Source organism: Urtica dioica, chromosome 9, assembly GCF_054948205.1.
Source record: "Urtica dioica subsp. dioica isolate 48M chromosome 9, U.dioica_male_clone48M_v1_H2, whole genome shotgun sequence".
Classification (NCBI taxonomy): Eukaryota; Viridiplantae; Streptophyta; class Magnoliopsida; order Rosales; family Urticaceae; genus Urtica; species Urtica dioica.
In genome coordinates, this window is record NC_142764.1 from 27,662,369 (window position 1) to 27,685,622 (window position 23,254).

Consider the following 23,254-nt stretch of genomic DNA (forward strand, 5'->3'; position numbering starts at 1 on the left):
TTTAAACCCCGCACCGTATCTTTTTAGTCATCAATACCACCTCACGCTTACGAGTTTGGCACGTGTACTCGACCACACACGATTCCCTATTTTCTTTTTTCTGACTCATTTTCATAGTCTGTAGTCTGAACTCTGTATAGAACGGAAAAAGAAAAGAGGAAAAAATGTCCCGAGCTATACAGGTTTCTTCTTCTCTTCTCCGTCTCTCAAAGGCAATCGAAGCAAACCACTTTCTTTCTCTTTTTTTCGAATTTAATTTTTTTGTTTTTATTGTTATTTATATTTATATTGTTAAAGTTTCAGGTACCGTTACCGTCGGCGTTTCGAAACTTGCTCGGACGTAATGACCGGTACTATTTCCATTGTTGCTCTTCGTTACCATTTTTTTCCCTCAGTATAATTGTAATGTGTGTCGTTTTACCAAGACATCATGTATATGAAGCTTTTTGGGATGATAAAGTGTCAAACTTTAATGAATAAACCAAGAGGTCAATTCCTCCGGGTGCTCATGGATTTTTTTTTTACCCGCTTTACTTTTCTTTCTTTCAACGATTGAAGTTCATAGGATTGAATTGAAGAGAGTTCATTTCAATTTCTGGTTTGTTGATTTGGATTTGGTTGTTCACGGTTGATTTCTCAAGGGTATGTATTTCATTTTATATCCAAGTGTGACTTGCCAAACGGAAATTATATTTATCTTGTCATATGATGGCATGTACCTTTGTGCTTTTATGAATGATAAAATAGCAGGCCAAGCTTAATTGGTCTTCCTATCTCAGCACTGAGCTATGAATGGCGATCTTGAATCCTCTACATTCCGTGTTCTTGTCTTGTGTTTAGATTCGGAATCTCCTTTCGGTGATTGTAAAGAAATATAAGAAACCATGTTTTGCATTTTGTCGCATTCTATATACAATTGTCGGTTGATATTTTTAGAGAAATTAAATTTCCTTCGGTAAATGATTTTTGTTGTACGTTTATCCAGTTTCTGTAGCCAAATCTCTGAGATGCTTCAGGGCAGTGCAGGGTTGTCAACGAGTAGAAAGTCAGTCTTTGAATTTAGAACATTTTGCACTAACCAAGGTGTGTAATATTTTAGCTGGGATTGTTTATTCTCCGTCCTTTATAGGGTCTTGTTTACTATTGATTTCCATTGAGAACTTCTCGCTAACACTGTCTGTTTGAATTTTGTTAGATTTGGCATCAAGAAAATGCGTGTTCTGTAGCACAAAGGAATTGCGGTCCATGACCGAAGAAGCAGCAAATAATCTAATCCCACAGGTTTTCGGGTTCGATATATATAATTTACCGGGATTTCCGTCCTTAATAATAATGAATGAATAGGTGCAAGGATGGAATTTGATCAACGAAGATGGTAAGCTGAAACTGAATCGCTCATGGAAAGTGAAAAGCTTCGTTAAAGGTCTAGAATTATTTAAGCTAGTGGGTGATGTGGCCGAATCCGAAGGTTGTCATTCTGAACCTTTTTTTTCCCTTGATTTTTTAATGTTTTATTTCTTTATTTATTTTTGAAGCCTATGTCTGTGAAAACATGATTTGGGATGTGTTTTTATTATCCCAGCTCATCATCCCGACCTTCACCTCGTTGGATGGAACAATGTCACGATCGATATCTGGACACATTCAGTTGGTAAGCAACTAAGCATATCCAATCGATCATAAATATTAACTCTTGGAAATCCTATATGAAAGTGATGAATTCTAACCATGATTTCGCATAGTTCCCGGTTCGAGATTTGATGCCCCGAGATGATTTAACTATATGAATTCCCAAAACTTCCATTAAATTGGAATTAGGAGATTTTTTTTTATATCTTTTTGGTATCAAGTTTGTTGCTGGCTTTGATTGAATCTGAATCCAGCTAGACCATTGCGCAAATGTGGCCATACAAACATGAAGATCTTGGTGTTCTCCGTAAAACATAATAAATAGTTTTTTTTTTTCGAAGTCCTTAAAATCACTCTTGGCTATGGTTTTGTACCAAAGTTTAGACATGGTTGTGAGATATTTGAAACATTTAATCAGGGGGGTTGACTGAGAATGACTTCATACTCGCTGCAAAGATCAATGAGCTTCCATTGCAACAGCTCTCGAGGAAGAAAGTCGGTAGCTGAATCACGAGGCAAAGAACACATGTATTTCTGTTTGTTCTTTCAAGCAAGTTTGAGATTGTGGGTCCTAAAATCTCCATAATTTTTCTTCTAAAAGCTTGTTTGGCTTACTTTTTGCTTTAGCTTTTTGCATTTTAGTTGGTAGAAGAAGAAAAGAAACTACACCTAATTGTTGATTCTGTGCACGAGTACTATTAAATGTCATAACTCCAATGGCCTTCAAGTCAAGTACTCACGGGTCTCTCCTATACCTCGATTACAAGAAAGAAAAGGGAAAAAAAATAGAATCGTGACCCATGATCATGTTCACGCTGTTAGGTTTTTCCATATTCAGTTTTTAAAATGTGGAATTTTTGTTGTCTCATAAAGATATCAAGATGTGGCTCTTAAAGTTCTTTTATTTTAGATCGGACCTTAAAATGTGGAATTTTTGTTGCCTCATAAAGATAGTAATGTGTTCAAACACTATAATTTACTCCTACACATGTCAAAAAAGTAACCAATTTTTTTGCACGTCTATCATCAAATTAATATATTGGATTTTATGACAAGTTTGTTATAAAAATAAGGATTTGACAAATTTATGGGATTTTGTGACAAGCTTAGTTATAGATATAAAAAAAATTAATTTAATTTGATTTTGGTTAAAAAAAATAATCAAAACTAGTAATATTCACGTCCAACTCCCTCGGAGTAATGTTTAGTACTGAGTTCATGGATTTAACTTTTTGTAAGAAGAAATATGACTCTTGACATTACAAATCTTGCAAAGTCTATTCATAATTTTATGTCCATTCTTAGAATCCGAATTCGCATGTCTTTCCCTTTTTGGGTGTCTCTCTTTGTGTCCATCTAATGAAATCGATCATGCCATAATTTTTTATCTCATTTTCAAATAGAAGAAATAAAATAAATCGGCAACGTGTACACGTTTTATTTTGATTGGACGGACACCAATAAAAGACAAACGATCTGGATATCATATTGTTAGCCTATTGTTTGAATAATGCTTATGAAGTGAAAAAATAGGATAGCACTACCGTTATTTATATGATAATTTTCTAGACTACTTAAAACTCAATATAAAAGTAATTTTGAAATCGTGCGATTTTGGAAACAATTTAAATTAGAGGAATGGGCATCTCTATGAGTAAAATGATGCAAATTTTACTTTTTCTATTAGAAAAGATCATCACCATGACTTCGCGACAATGTTGTCAAAATAATTGATTATTTTGCCACAACGTTGTCACAAAACATTTATTTTTTGTGACAATATCGTCACAAAGTGATTATAGATGCATACGTTTATATTTATTTTTATACAAGAAAAAAAAAATCCTAAATTACTTATAGATATGTCTACAAATCCCATGTATATAGTAACGAGCATAAGTAATAATAGCTCAGTGACAAACATTTTTTGGAGACGAATAGTATCTGCAAACGATAGCACTGTTTCAATTTTTTAATTTTTTTTTTTGCTCGGAATTCTCATTTTCATTTTTAGTGTGAAAACAAGAAATGAGAAAGTACATCACCAAAAATAAATACTAGCAAAATAAAGTGTCGCGTGAAAAGAAAAAAAAAATTGATATATGGGCTCCAAATGAGTGTAGAGCTAAATTTTGACAGATAAAAATTATCATAACAAAGTTTCCCAATAAGATTAAGAATATATATCTAACTTCCACGGCTAAAAGCTTAAGAAAATAATAGAACATCGAGCTACAGAATAATTTTTCTTTGTAACTCCAGAATATAAAGTTTCACGTTATACCAACACAGATTCAAATAACAGTAAATTTATATCAGATCGTTAATTGAAGTATTGAACGTTCCTCCACGAAAGTCTTCAGACGTCTCTTTTCTCACAGATAATAATTTGGTTAAGTTCTCAACACTAATAATGAGATAATGGCTGAGATTATCATTCAAAACCAATGTTTTATTTCTAATATTTTAATCGATGTTATACTGCTACATCTGGTTATATATGTTTGTGCATATAAAACCCACATCATGGAAATCTCGAGATGCTTTTTCAGTTAGCACATTCGCTTGCAATGTATATATATAACTATATATGCATATATATATATATATATGTATGTATATAGATATGTGTGTATATCAAGTTTCACATTATCTAGCTAAAAAATAGTCGTTCTTTTTTTTTTTTTTTTTGCAAAGATTGAAAATCGATAATATCCATACTTCTTATTAGTAGTTTATCAACCATTTAGCAGTATACCATTTGATGAACTATATTAACCGGTTAGTATTTTTATAAGTAAATTAATAAAGCTTGAACTAGTTATTTACTATATCTTTTTGTTTACTATTTAGCATTTGTATACATGTTTTATTAGTTTATTATTGAACATAAATACATATATATTTATATATACAGACACACAAAGATACTTAATGATATATAATTGCTATTCTATATATTAAGAGTTACCTTCTTAAAAGTTAGTGAGCTTCAGTATATCTGTTCTTATTGAGGATTCTTGTGGTGGTTCTAAATTCTAAGTGATCTTTTACCCTCCAAAAGTGGAAATCAGGAACAAGAAGTATAATCCAATAAATCACATTTCTCGATAAACGACAGATTGTTAAGTATTAAGGATAGTCTTATATATATATCAAGATTGTGAGTTTGATAGAGTTCAATGAGACTAATTTGATCATCCAATATCAATACACAACCCAGCTAGTAAGCACAATATTGCCTAATCATAACTAAACTATTTATTTTCCTTGAGAAAGAAGACTCTTAATTAGTTCGAATTACATTACCAAATGATCGGAAAGACCTAACAATCTTGAAACAAATATTCCTCTTTACTCTCAAATGATTTCCGTTGTACGTTTGCATTGCAACACTATATTTAACTATAACAAAAAATAATTGCACTAAATATTCCTATGGAAAAATACCTCACCATATATATGGTCATTAAAACGATGCCAATGTATATGTATGTATCTATATAGATGATCGTAGCAATTACATGTAGTAACGGAAAGCATGGTAAACAATCTCGGATAAATAAGAAATACCAATTGGAAAATATATTATAAATATATAATCTGGATATATCATTAAAAGTCATGTCAAGATAAAAGAAGGGGGAAAAAAAAGAAAGAAAAAAAAAAAACAAGATCCATAATAACTGTATCTACTACAGAACCACTAATTATATTTACATACTGTGTAACACAGCGTAATACAACATCACCGTTCACTGGCCATGCTTGAGAAACATGGAAGGAACAATATCTTGAAGAAGTCCATACTCATCTTCTTGAAACACATAGCTATTACCATTATTATTATTATTATTGCTGGCAAAAATACTGTTATTAATGTTATTAATCTCACCGCGAGCTAGGTTTGCGTTGTTGTTAAGAAGTCCGTAGTTATTATTAGCAGCGTCGCCGACAGTAGTGTTGACGACAGTGCTGTCGCTGAACTGGAAGCCGTGGTGGCCGTGAGGCAAGTTGTGGAACAGAAAGCCCTGCGGAAACAGCCCCGCGGTGGCCGAGGACGGCGGGAACATGGCGGCGGCGGCGGCGGCGTTTCCCCGGAGAGACGACGGAAGTGGGTGGTTGTGCTGTCCTTCGTAGGTCGTAATCACCGTCGTTGGCTCTGTGAAAGATCTCTCTACTCTCTTCTTCACCCCGCATTTCTGAGTCGTACAGCGATAGTAGCTTCTGAGGAAAAAAGAAGAAGAAGAATAATAATAAGAATAAAATTGATTGATATGACTTGGCCTGGGCTTGTTTTCTAATTATCTAGGGACTTGTTCGGAAATATACTATAACAAGAGGAGCGTATATACTTTGACCGTATAAGATTGTCTAGTTTGTTTCTGTAGAATTGATCAGTAAAATATAAGGAGGGAGGGTATACATATGTATGTGTGTGGTAGAGACCAATGGGAAAAGAACAATGGAATTTGTGTGTGTACACATTATGATAGACGAAAAGTTGGAATATGATTGTGTACTATTTTGGTTTTTGTGATTTGTTTTGGTATTGAAGATCTAGTATTTTATTGCCTATTTTAGGGATTTCCTTTCTTGTACCGAAACTAGATGATATATATAATAATAAGGGTTTTTGGTTTAGGTGTGACTGAGTTCTATTCTTCTTCTTTTTTTTTAATCACTCTCTTTGACTAACTGTTAAGATAATAATTAAGCCAAATTAAGGACCAGTTCTTCAACCTGGTTTAATATCTTAATCAATGATAAGAAATGTGACATTGGAACAAACCTTGGATATGGGCTATTTTTCACAGCTTTTTGTCCATACTTTCTCCATCGATACCCATCTTCAAGATGATCGACCTCACTCTTGGTCATGAACGCAAATCTCGGCTCTTTTTGCTTCTTGTCTCCTTTCTTTTTATTCCCTTTCCTGTATATTGAATGTATTCACTTAATTAACCCATGTTCACGTGTAAAGTATATTAATAATGAACCCTAAAAAATAAAAATAAAAATAAAAAATAAAAAAATTACACTCTTTTGGAGTCATCGTGATCTTCTTCATCATCCGCTAATGGCGAGCCTTTAGATTTCCCATCTTTCTTCGAATCCTCTTCTGCTCCGGCCTCGGTCGAAGAAGACGAGATCGAATGCGAGTGATCGTTCCGGGTCACCGGATTCCGATCGCCGCCGTCAGAACCGTCATTTCTTTTGTTGTGACCGCCCAAATCTCCAACACTGAGATGGTGATCGAGAGGCTTCATTTGATTTCCTTCGATGGAAGAGAACACCTCCGAGGAAGAAGGAGACAAGCCAAAAGCGTTGGTGGAGAGAGAGTTATAGTCCATAGGACCTTGCAAGCAGTCGGTGAAAGACATGAACGAATTATTACTATTAGGGTTTATCACACCGTCATGATGAAACCCTAGCTGAAGAAGATGATGATTATTATTATTGAAAGAGCCTGTGGTCGTTGAAACTGAGGACATGTTTGAAGTGGTCATGAGCTTTGAGGTTGTGAAGAAATTATCTGGATCGGCTTGGAAGAGCTGATCCTGGTAATAGAGGTCTTTGTAAGCCTCCTCAGACATGGATGATGATGAAGATGGTCGATCAAGATGAAGAAGAGGAAATATAAAAATGGGTTTTTTTTTTTTTGTCTTCGACAAGGAAGCTATACCCTATATTTATTTCTCTTCTCTTTCGTGAGGGTCCAAGACTTTATATATAAATCGTCTCACATGTGGTTTGGGTGGAGATTAGAGGGGTTTGAATTGGAGTCTTTACAAGGCCGGGGTTGACAAATGATCACATTCCAATCAAAGGACCAAAAGATGCCATGTTGTGTGGAAACATTAAACCCCCTTTAGCCTATTTCTTTTGTAGCCCCACTTTAATGACTAAGTTTTTTTGTGTGTCTTTTTCACGATTCCTTTCTTTAATCAATTATTTTTATTTTTATCCCTGCAGACAATTTCTTAGTTTTCAGCTTTTTTTTTACATCATTTTCTTTTCTAAAGTGTCAAAAGGGTCGATCATCGCCCGACCCGACCCGTTCGAGTCTAAGGAATAGAACCTTAAGCCCAACTGACCAAATCTTCTACCCTCAAGATCGAGGGTCATTTTTAAAATTAAAAAAAATACACTTTTAATCATAAACAACAACAAAAAATATCATTAATATAAAATTAAGTTTGTGTGTCAAAAGTAGTTTTATACATTAAAACATAAAGTTTAAACAAAAATAAAATATTCATTTTATTTAAAAGGAGTTGAGCCCGAACCGGGTCTAATTAAGGCCCGGGCCGTGCCGGAGTTGGACTTTTTTTAGGGCCTGGGCTGCGCCAGGTTTGAGGGTCTACACCCTGGGCCCCGTCCAAGCCCTTCAACAAGCCCGGTTTGCCCCGAACCCTTTTGACATTAATAGTATTCTTTCCTAACCACGTATCCAGGTAAAAGTGTCAAAAGGGCCGGCCCAGCCCGACTCGACCGAAACCTTTTTATTGGATGGTTGGGCCTAAAAAATATGACTTTAGGCCCAACTAAGGATCAAGCCTTCGACCCTCGGGACCGAGTCCCTGGCTCGGGCCGGGCTAAGGTTTGGGCTTGAAAAAGAACTAAACTGAGCCTCAAAAAACCCAAAGTATAATTATAAAAAAAATAATAAATAAATACTTTTTAAATTCAAAAAGTACACTTTTTAATAATAAAAAAACAAAAAATTTAATTTATGTGTCAAAAAGATTTTTGATACATTAAAACATAAATAATAAACAAAAATAAAATATTTATTTTATTTAAAAATGGTTGAGCTTTTTTTGAAGGCCTGAGTCCAGCCGGACTTGAGGGCCTATATTTTAGGCTCAACCCGCCCTGAACAAGCTCGATAGGCTCGGACCGGCCCAAAACCTAAAAAATAACCGGACCGGTTATTTCTCGGATAGCCCGACTTAATTGAGACGGGTGCAGATATATAACACTATCAAAATTAATTACTATAATAATATTATTAGATTTATGATTATTATTAGTAGTAGTAGTTGATTTATTTCATTAAAGAAAATGAACTTGCAATAAATTTTGATAGCATAATGCTACCTAGATTTGGTGAAAATTATAATTTCGTACAAGCTAATATAAGTGATTTTTAGAATATAAATGCAATCACAAGTTTCAAATAGTTTGCAATAAGATCATTAGGATAAATTAACAAAGATTGACTTATTACGACATTTACTAGCTAGAAACTAGATGAGAACCTGTCTGCCTAATTGGTCTCATTTGGACTTTGGTTTTTCACACGAGAAATCGTTATCTTTATTTTATTTAAACATAATTGTAAAAAGGTTATATAAGAGTTGAAGCGTGTAGATGTCACGCGCTGGTTAGAGAAAGTAGCGTTGAATGTTAATGTGTATTTATGTGACTGACATGAGAATAATTAAGACGTAGGAGGATAGTCAGCGAAGACTACTTGCAAAGTGTCAGAGAGAGCAAAGATAATGAAATATAATGAATGGGTTGAACCCGTAAACTTGAAAATGACGACGGTGATCATTCTTTTGGCCTTTTGTTTGGTCAATCGTTCAACCATTTACACTAACAGACTATTGCCTTTTTGTGTGTATCTTCTCATCGACATTTCAAATTATTTTATTATTATTTAATGATAATGAAATGAATCTGTCGATTAGGCCACCGATCCGACCCTTTTCAGAAAAAGATCGCGCCGAAACAGATTGATTAAAGAATCTGGGTTAAGCCTAAAGTATAGGCCATCAAACCCAGCTCAACCCTTAAAAAATCCGAATTCGGACCTGATCGGGTCCCAATTAGACTTGGTTCGAACTCAACTCCTTTTAAATAAAATAAATATTTTATTTTTGTTTAAAATTTATGTTTTTATGAATAAAAATTACTTTTGACAAATAAATTTAATTTAATTGTTAATTATATATATATATATATATATATATGTTTTAGACTAAATTTTTGTTGTGTTGTTTAAAAGTGTAATTTTTAAATTTTAAAAAAAAATTATTTTTTTTATAATTATAATTTAAACTTTTCGATGACAAATTTATGCCCCTTTCAAGCTCGAGCTCGGGTCCGGCCCTCAGCCCCGAAGGTCGAGGACTTGGTTTTGGGTTGGACCTAAAGTTATATTCTTTAGGCCTGACCCGGCCCAATACTCCAATAAAAAATTTGGGTCGGGCCCATACCCGAACTTCGTTTGGACTAAAAAAAGGTCGGACCAACCTGACCCGGCCTTTTTGACATATTACTCATGATATATGTCAGAAAATCTGTTTTTTAGTTAAAAAAAATCAAAATTGAATAATTCTTATAACATATTTAAAAAAAATTATAAACGGTGTTTTAAGTCTAACTACACAGTAAATTATAATTACAAGATACTTAAAATTTGTCTAAAATAAAATAAAAATAACGATAAATAATAGGCATCAAAGCTATAAAAAAGAATTGTAAGTTAATATTTTTTCTTGCTGTGTCAAAAAATAAAATTAGAACTTTCTGTACAAGAGGCATCGAAGAAAACAATTTGTAATTTTAACAATTTGACTACAAATATAAAAATTAAATAATTTTATTAATCTATTAATCTCTCTTAAATTGTTATTTTATAATCCTATCACGTAAATGGATGACATTATTACCTGATTACCGTTTAATTGTCCGTTAACTGATCTAAAAGAATCCGATAATACCCGTTTGAAACGGGTTAACAGATACTAGTTAACATTTAAATGGGTACGGGTATAGAAAACTTGTACCCGACCCATTATAAATTTTTTAATTTTTTTGTTTTAAAATTAGATACTTTTCAATCCTTTAAATTGTTTGTGTTTGTAATTATGAATTTTAATTTGCTTTAATATTCCTACTTGAAATTATATTTTAAATCTAAATTCGAGTTTATAATTTATATGTATACTTATTGAGTGGTAATTTTTTTTTTTTTTTTTGTGAACCGGGGTTAACAGGTAATAGTTATTGAAATTTCACATCTGCTATCTAACAGGTACTACTCGTTATCCGACCTGTTTGAAAAAATGAATTAACGGATACGAGTTAGCGATATTTTTTGAACGAGTATAAGTATCATTATAGGTGCACCCGTTCATATATCCGGTGTTATTCTTAATCATGTTCAATTTTCTTAAGAACCAAAAAAAATAAAAATAAAAATAAAAAAACCCAAAAAGTGTTGTAACATCTTATGGTAAAAGGCATTTATTGATAATTGCACGTTGGAATAGAAGAGGCAATGACACGTATTAGGAGACTGGCACCGGCATTTGACCGTAGCCGACACATGGCCGGCACGTGGGACTCTATCTGTCTATCCTACGTGGCGTTTCATCGCTACGTGGGCCCACCGAGTTCTCATGTCCAATCACAAATTACCACTTTATTGGCGCGGAGCTCTGATAGTTAGACGAAATCGAATACTGCCCGTCCGATCAAACCCGCTGGTGGGTAACGCAGGACCACGTTTGATGCATGGAATAACAGGTCGAAAAAATGGATATATTTTCTTGTCATAACTTATATCCCATATATTCATCTATTTAAATTATTTTTATTATTTTTTAGCAGTTAGTTCTTTTTTTTATTTTAAGTGGTGGTTGAGATTTCAATTTTATTTTTATTTTTGAAAGAGATGTCGCATTATGTGACACAATTCTTTAAATGGACTACTAATTTATTGGTATTGATTATGGACTTAATTATGTATACCCGTGCTTTGTTGATATATCTAGCTCAATTGGAATTTATTAAAAAATAAAGCTGATAAACAGTTCAAATTAAACAAAAATTTGGAAAATTCCGTAAATCGAATAATTATGATACATAGATATGAATTAAATATTTGAGCTCAAGTGGCTCACTATGCTTTACGTTGTAAATTAGAAGTTAAAGTTCCTCTCTCTTTTCGTGTTGCAATATATAATAAAGTGCTCATTGCTAATTAAGACCATCATAAATATTTGTCCCATGGGATTTCATTTTCTAAAATTGCATTCATTACAATCAATAATAATTATAAATAAAAAAGCAAATGTCCACCTGAAAAATCTATATATTCAACTGATTTCATACTCATATTTTCCTTCATACAATAACTCAACGTTATTATATTATATTTGATATACCTAATAACACGGCATACTAACATATGCATATACACACGCATTAAATAGGGTGCGACTTTGAAGAAGGGTACGACTTTGAAGAAAGATGGTATTTGTAGTGAGAGAGGTATATATAATACTTTGGATGTCGTTTTTGGTTTGGACTGGTCGATTATGGTTTTCAAATGAGAATTAATTATTCGGTGGCCAATGGCCATGCTATTAATGGTGACCAACCGATTTGTGTCATGCAGAATCAAGTACAACGGTACGTACCCGTGACTGTGACACCTAATACATTATGAACCATATATATAATATTTGTAATTTATGCGAGGAAGTTGTTGACGCTACTATTTTTCTTGCTCTTCTTAACGTACTTACGATTAAAATGACATCTAGTAAAGCACACTTTAGTCCCCCAAACGAAGATGGCAGAGATATTCAGAAACTTTCATCAACCAATATAAACCCGGATGGATGGATCCTGATCTTTTGAACAAGATGTAGTATATAAATATATACAGGTACGAAGTCATATAGTGCTCAGGGGTGTTATAGTCTCCCCTTAAAAAAATTTGCACTTTTGTTTTAATTTACCTCAAATATTTACAAATTAGTTATCCTCGACTTTTTTTTTCGCATATTAACTCTCATAACTTGAATTACTGGCTTCGTCCCATAATATATATATATATATATATATATATATATATTTATTTATATATAAGACTTCAATTATCAGGATCGCTTAACTTAAACCATAGCTTTACTTATGCGTCTATACGATGCGGAAATTGTAACTAACTTCGAACATGTAATTCTATTCTTGTTTTCATTTGAGAAATTTCATTTTCTAGACCTTAAAGTAATGAAAATATTTCAATTAGACCCACTCGTTAAGAAATATTCAAAATTGGACTTTTGTACCAATTTCAGACAAAAATACCTCCAGTTCAAATATACCATCTCTCTCTCACACTTCATCTCTTTCACTCTCACTTTCTCTCTCTTTCTCTCCCCAAATCCGACCGAGACGAAAAATTCGACCTTCTCCATCAAAATCCGACCGTCCCACCCTCCAAATCCGACCGTCTCCTTCCGGCGTTGGTGGTTGTCAAGCTCTCAAAGTGCCATATCTCAAAATGACAAAAAAATGTTAGATTTTTTTGTTTTTTTCATGGTTTGATTAGTGTAGTATTGATATGATACATGATTTTAGTGCTTATTAGTGATTTTAGGTTGATTTGAATGAGATTTGGACAAAAAAATAGGTTTTAGGGTTCTTAAAAACTCTGAATTTTTTTTATGAATATCATCGGATTCGGTCGGATTCTATCGGATTTGGTCGGATTTTATCGGATTTGGTTGGATTTCCATAGTGAATGGACTTTTGTCAAAAGAGGTTATATGGTCTTGCAAGGGTATTTCCGCCCGAAATTGGTACAAAAGTCCAATTTTGGATATTTTTAAACTAATGGATCTAATTGAGATATTTTCATAACTACTGAGTCTAAAAAATGAAATTTCTCTTTCATTTTTATTCTCTCTATCTTTCTCAACTTCAAGGTTGCGTAAGGAAAAATCAACAGTTAATTAAATTGACAAATGATATCAAAAGTTAAGTAAAATAGAATACATACAGTCTGACTCGATCGTGCATTTGAAATAATTTTTTTTATTATTATTATTGGAACAAAGAAAAGGACATAAATACGGTTTATTTAGTTTTACAAAGTAGCGATGTTACATCAATTTTTTTTAACAATTTTAAAACGACTCGGTTTTTTTTAAGCTACAAAGATAAGCCATCTATATAGTGCAGGTAGTACATTCGTTTTACTTACAACAAACAAGCTATTATGTTGAACAAGATGAAGGAAACCCAATCAAAATGCATGGTGTTTTTCAGTTTTTTTTTTTTTTTTTTAGTGACTCGTAATGGTTTTAAAGGTCTTCATGCATATTATTGACTAACAACTATATTATATAAAGCCTTTGGTCCCGGAGTTTGTGACAAAGTAAATTAGAAAAAAAAAAGTTAGAAAACACTTTTATCAAACTAAATTATGTTGACAGAGACGACAGTTACGCACAATGTGGGAATAATGAGTGTGACAATTTTATTGAATGCAATAGATAGATAATATAAAGCAGTGCGTAAAGAAAATATATGACACATACAATTATTTACTCAATTCGGTGCAAAGTCACTTAGTTTGTAGGACGGTTTTTCCAATGAAAAAGAAATTCGTTATACGAGAAGTAGTCAATACTACACAACAATCTTATGAGAATGATCACCAGTTCAAGATCCTTATTGTATTAATACTCGTAAATTCCAACTCAGGTTTCCTCTGAATATGAGATCCCATCACTTCCACTCAAACACTCACCCAAGTGTTTGTTTCTTTCAATTACAACCACCGTGAACAATAATCACGAATTATAAACCCAAACTCTATCACTCATAAATCAGTGGAAGAACATAGAGTTTACACATATACACCCCACACACCTTGTTTCTAACCCCGATAGTCTTACACGTCTAAAAACACGTAATGTATGAATGAATACTACAAAAGACCACCAAGGTCGGAATGTCTCTTTTATAGTGGTCAGCTTCTCCGAAAGACAAACTAAGGTTTCCATACCCATTCAACGTATAAAATATTTGTAGGTCTTACGCGAACAATCTTTATCAAAACTGGATACAACGGATAACATGTCTCAACATATCTTGTCCAGACTAATTTACCGATAAAAGCCAACAACATATGTAATAACATAAATTATAAATTATGTCGACAAACAAAATTCAACAATATTATATGTTAAAATATAAAAGATGTATATTTTTACCCGAATATCTTTGATGTCCATCAATCATTGCAATCTGCAACAAGACTGCACCTCTCAGTAAGTTACCACAACCCTTCGAACTGTAGGTAACAATGACCTAAGACAGTGGCGGATCCAGATTTGGGAAGGAGGGGGGGCCAAAAATCAATTTAGGCTAGAAAAAAAAAAAAAAAATTAGCCCGAAAATTATTAATAAAAATTATTATTTATCACATATTTATTAAATTATGTATAGTTTATTTACATACAAATTAAATATTCTAAAATAATATTAGAATAAATCATAGAAGGTTTATCATCTTATACATTTAATCTGGGATCATGGTGTTCGTAGCAATCTAAATGCCAAAATTGATTAACAGAGAAATGTCACGCTAAAAATAGATCTTTTTTAAATGAAAGGCAGCATTCTAACGTTTAATGATCTAACCTCTTCTTTGTGTGGTCTATTTATACGTGAAGACCTGATTTCAATTTTCTTAAATAGCAAAATGTCTTCATTGAGATTTAAAAGTTTTTTTTTTTTTTTTTTTTTGTAATTTCCATTATACTCTATATGGATGAATCTATGAATAAAAATAATGATATTTCACACTCTTTAGAAAGAAAAGAAAAAAAAAGGCAAAAAGTTCTCAAAACAGTAACTACCACGACCCACGAAGCAACAGTAACGATCGAGAGGAAAAGAGCATGCATTAACCAATATAACACTTTTAATGATCTCATTTTGAGAAGAAAAATAAAATCGAGCAGAAAATACAATACTTTTAGAGAATATAATCTTATTCATCAATAAGTACTTTATATATAACTATTCAAAAAAAAAAAAGTACTTTATATATATATATATATTTATAAAGAAAACAAACGATTCAAAATAATTATCACGAAGTTGATGAACAGTGATATTTTTAAATTTTATTTATAAACACAGCATGTCGACTACAAGAATATGATGTGTATGATCTTGATTTCTCATGTTCAAAATCAACTGCATGATTTTTTAGTACTCCTCCAACCATTAAAGTTTATCCAAGTATTTAATGACTCAGCATCAATATTAAATCTATATGAATATAAGTATATAACCATTTGGTTTATCGTACAAGTAGTCCTAGGTCTTGTTATTTCTGCCATACACCGCCCTTTTCTGTAGCCCGCAATTTGTGGCTAATATTCGGCAGGCAAATCAATATATGTGGTTGTGAGATGCTTTCACATCTCATACGCATTAAAACTTGATTATATTTTCATATTATTTTCCATATGCTTTAAATTTCCCCACTAAATTAACAAATTGACCAAATCAAACCAAGCTTCTTTTTTTTTTTTTTTTTTTTTTTTTTAAGTTGGCGGTGCTACATATGTATCTATTCTTAATAGGCTCTCACCTTTTTATAGGTTCGTTTGATCCACTAATCATGAGACAGCTACTTTCTTTTTTAACTTTGAATTGTTCGAGTTACGAAAATTAATTATACCAGCAACTATTTTCTTGCATTATTTTTTGGAAAATTGACATCAATAATATCAATTACTTGACATTTATAAAAAATCAACTAAAACTTAAATATTGACACATTTAATATCAAATCGGTCACAAACGAAGTTGATTTCGTGACATATTGTTGTAGTTCGTGCCCAATTTAGTACTAAATATGTCAATATTTGTGTTTTGGTCGATTTCTAATAAGTGACAAACACATGATATTATTTTTGTCAATTTCTTTTATTTTTTCAGGGGCTTTTTTTTTAGCAGGAGCGTTATTTTTAGATTTGATAACATTATGATGTAGTTATTTTTTATTATTAAATACAAGTTACTGTAGCCACAATAAAATGTTGAAACATTAACAATTATTAACAGATCCAAGTACTATATCCTTGCACCTTAATATTTTAATTCATCCGAATAGTACTCAAAAGCATTGTCATGTGTTTGAAATTTGAAATTACGAATTACATAAAGAAGGCTTTCAATTTTTCCGGCAATAACAAGTCTATCTTGGAAAGGCTACGTATTTTTGCATGACTATGACGACAAACTTTTCGATACACATGTACTAAATGATCTAGACAGTACTATTTAGGCCTTGTTCTAATAATACCTCTCACAAGTCATGGAACAAAAAGAAAAAAGAAACTGTTTAGATAATTTCAAAATTGTTCGACATGCATAAAGGTCGATATTTTCTTTATTACGAAACCTAGTCATTGACACGTGTAGGCGAATGGAAAGGGTTGAAGAAGATTCAACGCTTAAATTATGATCCTCGTGGGATTGGTGAATAAGAAGAGAAATTTAATATGAAAGTAATAATATATATATCTAGAAGATGTAATTTACACGGTGACGCAAGTTAAGGACTACTCGTTCGTCATATCTAAATCACATCCAAAGCAATATAAGAAGAAGAAGAAAAAAAATCAAGCGCTGATATAGGGCGTTTGACGTAATGTGATGTATTAATTATAATATTATAATAAACGTTAATAATCAATGGTACGAAATTTCATTCGAGTAATCATACATATTGTGACAGTGTTACAAAAAAAAAAGGTTAAATCTGATGGGGCGGTAGCTTAGAAGGGATATGACTTTCAACGGAAATAAGAGACATGAAGACTAAACCAAAAGAGCTTGAGATTATTGACCCTTTTACTAGTTTTGTGTCCACTAAAAACTATCTACAACATGTGTGTGTGACAGAAAGTATATCGTGAAATTAGTGTATATATATATATATATATATATATATATGTATGTATGTGTGTTATGTGTGTAATGCCTTATATTGGAGGTCCTTGTCAGTTTGGAAGAGGGTAGGTTTTTTGTTAGGTATGTGTACCCTAAATAGAGAATCTTTTGGAAATCGACATTTTTTTTCTTCTCAATATCTATAATATATCTAACCCCTCCAAATTATTGGCATATAACCAAGAATTCTATTGAGAGTCCATCGCTAAATATGACGGCCACGTCAAATCTTTGCTTTTGATTATGTATTTAATGTTAAAAAAAATAGTGTCTAGTGACTATTTAGCTATATGAAACGTTAAAAATTTCTAATTAGCCAACGTTTCGTTAATTTTTGGTAAATAACCACGTAAATTTATTTATGCAGAGTAAATTTCTAGTATATATATGTAAATAACGTTAGTTACGTCATATTTTTTACTATTTACGAAACATTTATGGTTATTCACGAAATATGTATGGTTATTTACAAAAAATTTACAAAACGTTAGCTAAAATGCAAATATTTATGTTTTTGTAGTTTATATCGCTAAATATTTGAAAAAAAATAAGATAGCAATACAAAAAAATCTATGTAAAGCATTTTTTTAATCCCATGTGTCAAGCATTATTCCAAATATGTGTGTTCAAATTTCATGTTCAAATGTCAGACAGTTTATAAGGAGTCAAGTTCTGGTTCATCTAGAGGTTATATGCGTGCTTTTGGATTGCTTTACGCATAATAAATTTGGCCGTACAAGAGTAGTTTTTTGATGTCTAGTAATTTATTATATATATATATATATATATATATATATCATTATATTTTACATTAGAATAACTAAATAAGTCCAAGTCAAATAACGTTTTGTTTTAACATTTGTTATCTCTGAATATTCCGAAAGTCAAAAGGGGCTCACTATTATTATATGACTGCACTATTATTATTATTAGTATTATTATTATTCAAGAGTTTACTTGGTCAAGAAAACCAGATGGCCAATATTCCATCACTGCATGAGAGTTTACACCTTCAAAGAGACAGGATTTAATCATTTAGAATAAAGTGGTCGACTGATCAAAGCATTTTGTAGTTGAGGGCCTCATTGGAATTCTAAAAAATGTCCCTTTTAAATTAGGGTCGTCCTTTTTTTTTAGATATAAAAGGGTCATCGTTAATCATGCTTATAATTTTCGAAATTAGGTCTTTTATGTTGATTTTCTTGATACAATTTTTTTTAGATCAGAGTTACATGATATATGTGCAAGAGCATGAAACATATCAGTAAAGATTACATGATTATACATAGTCATTAAGTTGAAAGATGATGAACCTTTGCCTATATTAAAAAAACATGCATTTTTTGCAGTTCATGTGGATCAAACTCAAGATTTCACGGTGAAAATAGGGGTGAGATAACCATTAGAGACCAAACTAAAAATCCCTTGGTACAAGTTTTATAGACACCGTTACTCCAGTACCAGCATAATTATAGGGGGAGTGTACTTAATTTTCTTCCTTTGCATTTTTCCTTTTATTTAAAAAAAAAAATTAAACATCACTTGAATTCCCATCACCAAACCCTATATTCACAGCTTTTTATTAATTGCTTAAAAATTTCCCTTCTCGTTATACAATTCATTTTTCTTTATATAGAGTAGGAAGAAAGAGTCAACATATCCACCATCAACCCCCACTTAGAATGTTGCCCATGCATATCTAATAATCTATTTTTTATTCCCTAGACTTGGCTCTTAAACAAAAAATTTCATATTATATGAGGTTAAAACTAATAAAAAGATAGCATCAAACGCTCAATCTACAAACTTTTGCTTCATCAAGTGTGAAAGTTGTCATCTTGCTTAGATTCTTCAAGAATTAAAAAAAAAACCACAACTTTTCTTTATCGCATTGACTTGATCCAACAACTGATTATTATTAATTAGTTTTTTTTGCTTTACCTATACTACACTTTTAATCTTTAATTTTTCTAATCCAAATTTATCTCTTCACCATAGACTATCATTAGAATAAAAAGACTTGTTGTTGCGATGAAGGTGTCGTCACAACTCACAATATCATCGCGCCAAACGTTTAAAACCAAAGTGAACTCAGGAAAAAAATAGAAAGCATGTCTAAAGAAAGGATTCGATCGACACAGACTTTTCTATATAATAAGTTGTACTTCACACGTTGTTTAGGGTCATAACTTATTTTTCGGAGTATATATAAGGGTTCAATTGTGCATATTACTCTCATGTTAATTATATATATAGACTAGCATTTCAGACATAATGATTTAGTGTCTGCTCGAGAAATCTCGAGTTCGCCTGAATAGTCGGGTCCGTTCGAGCAAATCCAATCAGTTGTCATCTTTTGAACTTAGGAATTGGACATGAATATGAGTCTTTTGATCATAATAAGAATTTAAAATATGTGTATTTTTTTCCCTTTTAAATAGTTCATATTAAGTTAAATTGCTTGGGTTTTTTTTTTTTTTTTTTTTTTTTTTTAATTATTAATGCAAATCCGATCTTGTGTGATTATTTGCTCCACTTTTCCTTTTGAATTAGTAATATAAGAGTCTTTTGATAACAAAAACCCTAAATGTGTATATTTTCAAAAATATATTCTTAATGAGTATTTTTTTTCCTTTATAAAGAGTTGATATTGCATTAAATTACTTCAATTTCTTATGCAAATGAATTTTTATGTTCGTAATTAAAACAACATTACGCATAAAATTGCTCTATGTGTTTAGTTCACTCTAACCATTTTACTACAAATTTTTTTTTCTCTCTAAAACGAATATGTTGTTGTTGGACTTCGACTTGGGAATGGGTCAATGACTAAAATTTTCATAATAAGCCAAACTTATTATAATTGATTATAATTTATCGTTTTGTTGATGAAGTCGCTTCCATAATTTTTGTTGACTACTACAATATTCTATACTTTTATTTTAAACCTTTTTAATTTTTTATACTTTTGGGTAACCACAATAAATTTTAATCAGACGTGGTCTTTGCTTCCCCAGTCAAGATCACTAAAGACTGTCTTGCTATAAGAATTCAAAAGTTCTGCAACTGCATGTTTATTCAATTGTCAAATTATATAATGTGAGAGAGAGAGAGAGAGAGAGAGAGAGAGAGAGAGAGAGAGAGAGAGAGAGAGATGACTTGGTATATGCACTGTATTTTTTAAAAACGTTTCCACTCACGTTGTGGGCTTATGAAGATATCTTTTTACGGAAGACTAATTAAATTAAGATTTTTGAAAGCAACCTTTTGGCAAGGACAAGTACTTGAAGCATCTTGCTATTCAGTCTACTTTCCATTCAAAGTTTCCTTATAAAAAAAAAAGGAATATAGATTACACGAAAAAGGGGGGTTTCTATCATCGTTTTTGCTCAAGGTTTTTGAAAGTTGATAACTTTAAGCTAAAGGAAAATATAAAGCCACTAAAAAGAAAATTCAACAAAAGTATATGGTCAAAGTTTGAGGGGATATGTATTAGGACTAGGAGGTTTGATTTCAATATTGCCTACCATGCAAGTTTTGACAGTCATTGGGAGTGTTAAAAATGACACATTGATTTGGTCACCTTCCTTTGTTCTATCTAGAAATAATTTGAAGGTTTGATTTCAATCTTGCGTACCTATTAATTCGTATGGCATATAAAAATAGTATTATTTTTTATATTTCATTAATACACATGCACAATCAACAATTAAATATATGAGACATTAAAATAGTATTTGAACCATAGAATGTGGAAGAAATTTAAATTTGTGAGATTTGAGATCACACTCTCAGAGAGCTCTGATGTCATATAAGTGTTAATGCCAACTATAAACTAGGCATACAAGTAATAATTTTAATCGTTAAACAAATGTGAAAGCATCAATTCATCCCCACAACAAAGTGATATACGGAGTTCGCAAGTAACAGTTTTAGCGTTCCCATAAATTATCTAGATTATTTATAATTTACAAAATTATTAGTGCAATGTTATGTTATATAAATGGGTCCATGCTTTTATTGTTTATTACCAAATTACTACTTTTCTAGACCATTTTGAAAATAGCTAGTAGAAGACGCGAAGGACTTGGAAGCTGCATGTTTACTGATTAAAAAATAATTGGGATAAACCAAATCGACTTTGGTTTGGTCCTTGACAGACTAGTTCTTGTAAGAATAATTGGTAAAAGTCATTTCCCAGTTATCATTCGAGATAATGCATGACCTCACAAGTTCAACTCATAGAACATGTATAAGTAAACAAGATTAAGATGTTCTAGAATCGTATTATGCTTTCTGTTTATTCATGTGTAATTAGTAATTAACTGCCAATATCTTTTATTGTATAAAACTTTTTAAGTAATTATTCTAAAATCTTATTAAGTTTAAATGATTAATATTATTTTACATTTTTAAGTATGATGTATATGGCTCTATTAATTAAATTAATTGAAAAGCCCACAAAATTCAACGAAATTCCGCCGGCATTTTCCGTTGATATATTGACAGCCAAAAAGTAAAATTTCCAATGATTTTTCAAAATGTTCATCCGTAATGCAATTTTTTTTTACAATAATTCGTGATTAATTTTTTTTAATTAAATCATGTGCTTCGTTGCTATGCTAGTTTAAAATTTATTTTGAGTATGATTGATAATAGTATTGGTAAAATTTCCTGAACTTTTATTATTAACTTTTTTTCGATAAAACATAGCTTCCATGGTTTAGTTATATCATTTACTTTACTTGACTACTTTATTAATTGTTTATATATTTTGTTGAATAATTTTTCATAATTACAAAAAATAATTATTGTCAGTACTTCTATCGGCAGTTGGTATATATTTGTCGACCAATGATTTCCGGCGGTAATTTTTTCTTTCTTCCGATTTCTCTAAAAAATTTGTCGCAATTTCCATCGACCACCAATATTTTTGTACGATATTCGGCCAACTCTAATACTTTACAACGGACATTTTTAACCATTCATCCCAATTTCGTAGGAATAATGCATTGACATAGGATCAGCCTCTTGTAGCTTCTTCCATCGCAAATTTTTGGCCGGTCCTATAACTAGAGAAATCCTCACAGTTTTTGTCTGATGGGAGATGGACGAAACTAAGAGTAATTTAGAGGACATTTACTTATTCCTATAAAAATGAAAAATGTATCATACTAGGACTCTTTATTTAGTGACAAACTCGTAACTAAAGATTCCTACTATAGTAAAAAAAAAAAAAAAATTATAGGAATAAGTAAATTGTCCCCAGAGTCTTAGTTGTGGCAATTTTCCCTCAATTCATTGAATTTTCTCAAAGGGGTAAATATAAACTCAATCCTCTCTGCTTGCTAGCATTTTATTTAGGGTAAGATAAGCCCAAGCCCAAGCCCAAATAGATTTGATTAAATTTCGTATTCGCTATTAGATACGAGGGGACACTTATTGGGCCAGTGGGGCCTCCAGAAAGAAAATAGAACACAATTGATTTGGTATGTATTTACTAAAACACACACTTGCTTAGCTAATTCCAACCGGTACCTTGTACTAAGATGCTACTCTGTAGCCACGAGCCTGTCCACTTCTAATAAACGTAATTGACCTAATTCTAGATCATCTTCTGGAATCATATAACTGTCAAAAGTGAGTGACTGTTCATCGGAACAGTTATAGTCTGAATATTCGTAAGTCCAATACCATTCATGTCCAATAGCTTTGATAGTAATGGCTGGATCTACTACTACCTCTAGAACTCCGTGCAATTTAATCAATAAATAAAAATTGGGAGATCGGGTATCAGTTACTATACCATGTCTCAAATGAAGGAAATACATGAATCTTAAAG

At 31.8% G+C, this 23,254-nt stretch overlaps 2 protein-coding genes across 6 annotated transcripts; one reads left to right on the forward strand and one right to left on the reverse strand.

Annotated features, from left to right (window-relative positions):
* The first annotated feature begins 93 nt into the window (after positions 1 to 93).
* LOC149386443 (pterin-4-alpha-carbinolamine dehydratase 2, mitochondrial-like) lies at positions 94 to 2,255 on the forward strand. Of its 5 annotated transcripts, none has more exons than XM_089625059.1 (7): positions 94 to 182; positions 298 to 350; positions 1,022 to 1,083; positions 1,196 to 1,281; positions 1,345 to 1,468; positions 1,583 to 1,651; positions 2,048 to 2,255. In XM_089625059.1, the coding sequence occupies exons 1-7, from the start codon at positions 165 to 167 to the stop codon at positions 2,134 to 2,136; spliced, it is 501 nt and encodes a 166-aa protein (XP_089481185.1). In that variant the 5' UTR covers positions 94 to 164; the 3' UTR covers positions 2,137 to 2,255. The 5 variants fall into 5 exon arrangements, with proteins under 5 accessions (XP_089481185.1, XP_089481182.1, XP_089481184.1 ...); XM_089625056.1 differs by having other exon boundaries at positions 95 to 182; positions 986 to 1,083; XM_089625058.1 differs by having other exon boundaries at positions 115 to 212; positions 304 to 350.
* A 2,937-nt stretch (positions 2,256 to 5,192) lies between these two features.
* LOC149386444 (WRKY transcription factor 28-like) lies at positions 5,193 to 7,341 on the reverse strand. The gene is made up of 3 exons (XM_089625052.1): positions 6,670 to 7,341; positions 6,422 to 6,565; positions 5,193 to 5,856 (listed from the first exon to the last, which is right to left on the reverse strand). Exons 1-3 carry the CDS (start codon positions 7,224 to 7,226, stop codon positions 5,385 to 5,387), a joined length of 1,173 nt encoding a protein of 390 aa, XP_089481178.1. The 5' UTR covers positions 7,227 to 7,341; the 3' UTR covers positions 5,193 to 5,384.
* Positions 7,342 to 23,254: the final 15,913 nt, after the last annotated feature.